At 31.9% G+C, this 7,798-nt stretch overlaps 1 protein-coding gene across 1 annotated transcript; it reads left to right on the plus strand.

Moving 5' to 3' along the window:
• Positions 1 to 4,707: 4,707 nt before the first annotated feature.
• Positions 4,708 to 7,534, plus strand: LOC134695447 (uncharacterized). The gene is made up of 2 exons (XM_063556700.1): positions 4,708 to 4,789; positions 6,588 to 7,534. Exon 2 carries the CDS (start codon positions 6,799 to 6,801, stop codon positions 7,327 to 7,329), a length of 531 nt encoding a protein of 176 aa, XP_063412770.1. The 5' UTR covers positions 4,708 to 4,789; positions 6,588 to 6,798; the 3' UTR covers positions 7,330 to 7,534.
• Positions 7,535 to 7,798: the final 264 nt, after the last annotated feature.

The following is a 7,798-nucleotide window of genomic DNA, read 5'->3' on the forward strand; positions in this document are numbered from 1 at the left end:
CCCTGTTCGAAGAGCAATATTAAATCTTGATTTATATCGACAGTGGAACGTTTTTAGAATTGCACATGCTGATTTATCCGTATTAGGGCTTATTTGCTCATATCATTTAATAAATATCTATACATGTATTTCTGCTATCCGACCATGCAGAGGTCACTTTCAACTGTACCTTAATCTTTATATATTTTGGCAATTATCGATTGGAACTATAATTATTCAGGGTGCATTCATCATGTTCATATTGCAACCTAATTGAAATATTATAGTGTTACCTAGTTTACTGTTTCTGCATGGGTCCTGTTATAAATTGTCAGCAGCTGTATTAGCCCTTGGCACCACATGTTTTGGGTAAATACAGAACCCATTCAATCTTTTTTTTTAATTAAATAATCTGTGTTTATCGTTCCCTTGTACGACAAACTCAAAATTGTTCCAATAAATCCTTAATGACCCTGTATTTTAATCTGGGCTTTAAAACGTTTGAAAGGCAAATACATGTATGCAGAGGTATTAGTTGGGACATAAGACATGTAAGAGCTGTATTGCACATGCTGATTTAATCACATAGGCCCATTTCAAATGTATTATTTGATAAATAGGTGTATAACATGTAATTATAAAAAAGAAGACGTGGTATGATTGCCAATGACATTAACAACTAAAGGTCACCGTACGGCCTTCAACAATGAGCAAACCACATACCGCATAGTCAGCTATAAAAGGCCCTGATATGACAATGTAAAACAATTCAAACAAGAAAACTAACGGCCTTAATTATATAAAAAAATTAACGAAAATTTTTTTTTTAACACCATGAACACATGAATAAACAACAACCACTCCTGACTTGGGACAGGCACATACATAAATAATGTGGCGGGATTAAACATATTAGCCATAACCCAACCCTTTCCTAACCTAATTTGACATTAATACAAAGAATATAACAGGACATGTTAACAATGATAGACCATACATTGTACAACAATAGGAAAAACAAACCACTATTTGCAAATTGTACACAACATATATGGGAGCTCGAGTGAGCATAAAGACAGGTTTTTTGCTGAAAAGAGGTGACAGTGACAGGTTTTACTGTATGTAGTTACTTTGATGTTTTCACTCATTTTATAGTTGTTTTCTTTTTTTCAGCTGTTTGCCTTAATTGCAAACTCAGAGTTTGCAAAATATCACAAGAGACATGTACAGATGTAAGCAGCAGTGTACAGACTTTTACTGAAAACCAATCAAAGGTATGCGAGTTTATTCAGGAAAAATTGAACACTATTTCACATGTCGTAAAATGTATGATTATGAATAACTCAAGTTAAGACAAGTTTGGCATAACCAACTCTCAAACTTAAACTGAAACACAATGTCAATATAAATAACAGGAAGCTCCTGGTTGTCATGGTTGTTTTTGTCAATAATACCCCCATTAAAGGGGGGGGGGGTACATGTACTTATAGTGATCATGTTACTGTACATGTAAGTCCTCAATAACTACAGCTATACCAGTACATGAACCTCATTAAAACTTTTACAGATTATTGGTTCCCAGTCATGTGTACCTGCTATAGGTGTAATACCACCATTGATTTTCCCCTATTAGTCTTTGTTAAATTTGCACTTTTCAAAAAATTGTGCAGAATTTATCTTTGTTTCAAATAAAGAATAACTTGGCATGAGTAAAGTTTTATCCTGTCCAGTTCTATAGAAAAAGTTTCACATAACATTTCATTGCATATAAGAAAATAACCATCATTGGAAGTTAACCAATCAAATTTCTCCCCTTATTCTATCTGTGTACAAGGTTTAGGCACCATGTAACCTCAAAATTACAAAATTTTCTATAGAAATCACAAATAAAAAATAATGGTGTTTTGAAATACCCAAGACATATGTTTATGACACAGAAATAGTTTTACTGCAATAAAATGAATGATTAATTACCTACAACGGTCAAATTCAAGGGAATATTTTTTTAGACCTACTTTCGTATGCAACCGGATGTTACGTACCATGATTTGGTGGTATTACACCTTTATATTAGGTGTAATACCACCATTGATTTTCCCCTATTAGTCTTTGTTAAATTTGCACTTTTCAAAAAATTGTGCAGAATTTATCTTTGTTTCAAATAAAGAATAACTTGGCATGAGTAAAGTTTTATCCTGTCCAGTTCTATAGAAAAAGTTTCACATAACATTTCATTGCATATAAGAAAATAACCATCATTGGAAGTTAACCAATCAAATTTCTCCCCTTATTCTATCTGTGTACAAGGTTTAGGCACCATGTAACCTCAAAATTACAAAATTTTCTATAGAAATCACAAATAAAAAATAATGGTGTTTTGAAATACCCAAGACATATGTTTATGACACAGAAATAGTTTTACTGCAATAAAATGAAGGATTAATTACCTACAATGGTCAAATTCAAGGGAATATTTTTTTAGACCTACTTTCGTATGCAACCGGATGTTACGTACCATGATTTGGTGGTATTACACCTTTATATTAGGTGTAATACCACCATTGATTTTCCCCTATTAGTCTTTGTTAAATTTGCACTTTTCAAAAAATTGTGCAGAATTTATCTTTGTTTCAAATAAAGAATAACTTGGCATGAGTAAAGTTTTATCCTGTCCAGTTCTATAGAAAAAGTTTCACATAACATTTCATTGCATATAAGAAAATAACCATCATTGGAAGTTAACCAATCAAATTTCTCCCTTTATTCTATCTGTGTACAAGGTTTAGGCACCATGTAACCTCAAAATTACAAAATTTTCTATAGAAATCACAAATAAAAAATAATGGTGTTTTGAAATACCCAAGACATATGTTTATGACACAGAAATAGTTTTACCGCAATAAAATGAAGGATTAATTACCTACAACGGTCAAATTCAAGGGAATATTTTTTTAGACCTACTTTCGTATGCAACCGGATGTTACGTACCATGATTTGGTGGTATTACACCTTTATATTAGGTGTAATACCACCATTGATTTTCCCCTATTAGTCTTTGTTAAATTTGCACTTTTCAAAAAATTTTGCAGAATTTATCTTTGTTTCAAATAAAGAATAACTTGGCATGAGTAAAGTTTTATCCTGTCCAGTTCTATAGAAAAAGTTTCACATAACATTTCATTGCATATAAGAAAATAACCATCATTGGAAGTTAACCAATCAAATTTCTCCCCTTATTCTATCTGTGTACAAGGTTTAGGCACCATGTAACCTCAAAATTACAAAACTTTCTATAGAAATCACAAATAAAAAATAATGGTGTTTTGAAATACCCAAGACATATGTTTATGACACAGAAATAGTTTTACTGCAATAAAATGAAGGATTAATTACCTACAACGGTCAAATTCAAGGGAATATTTTTTTAGACCTACTTTCGTATGCAACCGGATGTTACGTACCATGATTTGGTGGTATTACACCTTTATATTAGGTGTAATACCACCATTGATTTTCCCCTATTAGTCTTTGTTAAATTTGCACTTTTCAAAAAATTTTGCAGAATTTATCTTTGTTTCAAATAAAGAATAACTTGGCATGAGTAAAGTTTTATCCTGTCCAGTTCTATAGAAAAAGTTTCACATAACATTTCATTGCATATAAGAAAATAACCATCATTGGAAGTTAACCAATCAAATTTCTCCCCTTATTCTATCTGTGTACAAGGTTTAGGCACCATGTAACCTCAAAATTACAAAACTTTCTATAGAAATCACAAATAAAAAATAATGGTGTTTTGAAATACCCAAGACATATGTTTATGACACAGAAATAGTTTTACTGCAATAAAATGAAGGATTAATTACCTACAACGGTCAAATTCAAGGGAATATTTTTTTAGACCTACTTTCGTATGCAACCGGATGTTACATTCCATGATTTGGTGGTATTACACCTAAATCACTTCATGATCAGAATAATATTTAGGGTTTTCCTGTAGCAAAACATGGTCTTCGACAAATTTCTAAAGGGGTTCACAATCATATTCCACAACTCCTAAACCAATGTATTTCTGGATTTCCATGAAACTTTTAGGGAATTTTCATTACATGAAGCCTTTGTGCACCTCCTATTATCTTATTGTATTTGGTTTTAAAGAAACCACCATTGTATGTACCTCATCAAACTTTCACACAAAAAATCTTTTTTATATACCATTCACTTTTGACAAGGCTGATTCAGCATAAATTTCTTTTTTTCAGACAGTAGCAATGGAGTACAATGAAGATGTTGGAATTGACTTAACTGAAACTGTTGATCATGTAAATATTCTAGCATATATAGTACAGTGTATACCCTATCAGCCTATGTTTTTATTAATACATGCAATTATAAATGTAATGCTTCATAATTGGATTCAAAAGTCAAAATTTTTTTTTATGGTTCAATGAATTCAAAATAAATTATTGCCATTAAAAATTGCTGAAATGCATCAAGTAATACTAATAGAATATTTTTTCCAATAAAAAAGGGGGGGTGTCGCCATTAAAGTTGACTGCATTAAAAATAAAAGTAAAACTTTTAACCAATTAGAAGACAGCAATATCACAAAATTTATTTATAAATTTTTGTAATAATTTCACTATATATTTTCCAAGTGATGGATGCAGTTGTACTTGATTTTTCACTTGATTTGGGAATTTTATAAACATTTTCTTCTTAGCAGTCAAGAGCAAAAAGAAAACAAGACGATGCCTATAGTCATCCAGAAATATCTGAAGATGAGTTTCATTTTTCTGCATTTTCACAGGTAATATGATATAATCAGCTACATGTATGACTGTATGTTTTCCAGTTTTATATTTAATGTTTGCATTGTTTAAGAAATAATTCTATCAGATCATGGTTTATGCTCATTTCAACATGGGTAGGCATTAAATTTGTTAATATCTTTACCATGGGCATTAGCAAGGTCATCATCGCTAGCCAAGGGTTATGTTAAAATGAGCATGAAGCAAATGTTTTGTGGGACATTTTTTTTTGCTGAATGTGTTATTATACGGCTGCAATTTTTAGCTCACCTGTCCTAAAAGGCCATGTGAGCTTTTCTCATCACTTGGCGTCCATCGTCTGTCGTCGTTAACAATTTTTCAAACATCTTCTCATCTGAAACTACTGAATGGATTTGAATGAAACTTAATATAATTGTTCCTTAGTATATCCTGCACAAAATGTGCGCTTTGATTTTTGATCCATCAAAAAAACATGGCCGCCGTTACTTTAAATAGAACATAGGGGTCAAATGCAGTTTTTGGCTTATATCTCAAAAACGAAAGAACTTAGAGCAAATCTGACGTGGGGTAAAAATGTTCATTAGGTCAAGATCTATCAGCCCTGAAATTTTCAGATGAATCAAACAAACCATTGTTGGGTTGCTGCCACTTAATTGGTAATTTTAAGGAAATTTTGCAGTTTTTGGTCATTATCTTGAATATTATTATAGATAAAGATAAACTGTAAACAGCAAAAATGATCAGCAAAGTAAGATCTACAAATAAGTTAATATTACCAAAATTGTCAATTGACCCCTTAAGGGGTTATTGTCCTTTAATGACAATTTTTAATTGTGCTTCATATTTGCTAACTTTAAAAAATCTTCTCCTCTAAAACTGCTCAACTAAATTCAACCAAACTTCAACTGAATGATCAGTAGGGTGTATAAAATAAAGTTTGTGCTTTATTTTTTATTTTGTCAAAAAACATGGCCGTCATGGCTAAAAATAGATCACAGGGTAAAATGCAGTTTTTGGCTTATATCTCAAAAACTCCAGCATTTAGAGCAAATAAGACAAGATGTTAAAGTATTTATTAGGTCAAGGTCTACCTGTCCTGAAATTTTCAGCCTAATTGGGTAACTGGTTTTTCAGGTATAATGCCCCTGAACTGATGATTTTAAAGAAATTTTGCAGTTTTTGGTTATTACCTTGAATACTATTATAGATACAGATAAACTGTTAATAGCAAAAATGTTAAGCAAAGTAAGATCTACAAATAAGTCAATTTGACCAAAATTGTCAATTGACCCTTTAAGAAGTTATTGCCCTTTAAAGACTTTTTTCACAATTTGTTCATCATTTTGACTTCCTTTAAAAAATCTTCTCCTTTGAAACTGCTGTATCAATTTCAGCCAAACTTAGGCTAAATGAGTTTCAGAGTATCTAGTATAAATTTTATATTTCATTTCCTTGTATGTCAAGAAACATAGCTCCTATGGCTAAAATAGAACATAGGAGAAAATGATTTTTTTGCTTTTGAAGAAAATAGGACGATTCAAAGAACATTTAAATAAATTGAAAAGCCACAATAATCATTGATGAGAGATTTAACCAAAAAAATTAAGGTGAGCGATTCAGGCTCTTGAGAGCCTCTTGTTTTATTTCCAGTCTATTAATTTTGATTGTGTTTTTTTTCCATTGTGTAAAATGGGTCCAAAGGGGCCAAAAGTCACACTTTTACATGCTAGGAATTTACATGTTCCATCCAACAAATGCCTGTGTCTAGTAAACTTTTGTGTCCACATTTGCTCTAAATATTTTTCTTTCTTTCAGGAAACACAGATGAGTAGTCAAAATAACAGTCAGAGTAGTCAAAGAACTGTTCATCAGATAGAAAGTTTGGAGAAATTAAATTCATTTCTACTTTGTGAGGGATTAGATACAATATCTTTGCCAACAAGTCTATGGGCCTCGTATTCGAGGAAAACACAGTTGAGTTATATGAAAAAAATAAGTGCATGCATCAGGCCTCAGGGCAATTGTAATGACTATTTTTGAAGAGGATGTAGACATTATCTTGCAACAGTTAGCATCACATGATTCCGGTAATTATGAAAGCAGTTCCACCAATACAAATGAAACTGATACAGAACTGTTAAGATCACTAGCAGATTCTTATTCAAAGGCAGAGTCATGGCAAATAAGAAGACAGATTTTGTCTGTCATTTCGGTACAATTAAATTATAATGAGACAGAACAATTAATACCAGGCCTTTCAGAGTACAGATATTATGCAGCTAAGAAACATTCTAGCAAAGAAGGATGTGGAATGCCACCCAAGAATAGAAGAGATACTCGAAATAGAATGGATCATGCAAAACTAGATTCCTTCCTGGACTTTATAACATCTTCTCATGTTATCAAGGACCTCCCTTTTGGAGAGAGAAAATTAAAGCTACAAGATGGTAAAAAAATCAAGACTCTCAATATAATCAGATGTATGGGGCCAGCAGCAATATTTGATCAATATAAACAGTACTGCAAAGAAAATGATTTCCACCCATTAGGTATTTGACTTGACTTTTGGTGATTGGCTGAGTTGCATTTAGTGGAATTCCAGTATGGTTATGTTTGGGGGATTGATAGTCTGCCATCAACCCTTCCTACAGTTTTCAACCCACCTTCTTCAAATTTACAGGCTGATAGTACATGTAGTGAAGTGCTATTATTGAATTGTTTTTTTTTCCCAATTTTTCTTGACATTGTAAGTTAGTTTTTTTTCCATCAAAATCATTTTGTGTCAAAGACAGTTTAAAGACAGAGGTAATAAACTATATGGTAACAAGGTCAGAACTTATAGACTTTTTAAAAGCAGATTTTGCTTAGAAAATTACCTTTTGCAGGAAAATTTTAGATATAGACATCATTTAACAAAATTCCGTATCAGTGCTCATGATTTAGAGATTGAGAGGGACAGGTACAAAAATGTGACGGTGTCAGAACGTATCTGTAAATTGTGTGGTACTGAGGTTGAGGATGAAATT

The sequence above is a fragment of the Mytilus trossulus genome, chromosome 13, assembly GCF_036588685.1.
Source record: "Mytilus trossulus isolate FHL-02 chromosome 13, PNRI_Mtr1.1.1.hap1, whole genome shotgun sequence".
NCBI classification, from domain to species: Eukaryota; Metazoa; Mollusca; class Bivalvia; order Mytilida; family Mytilidae; genus Mytilus; species Mytilus trossulus.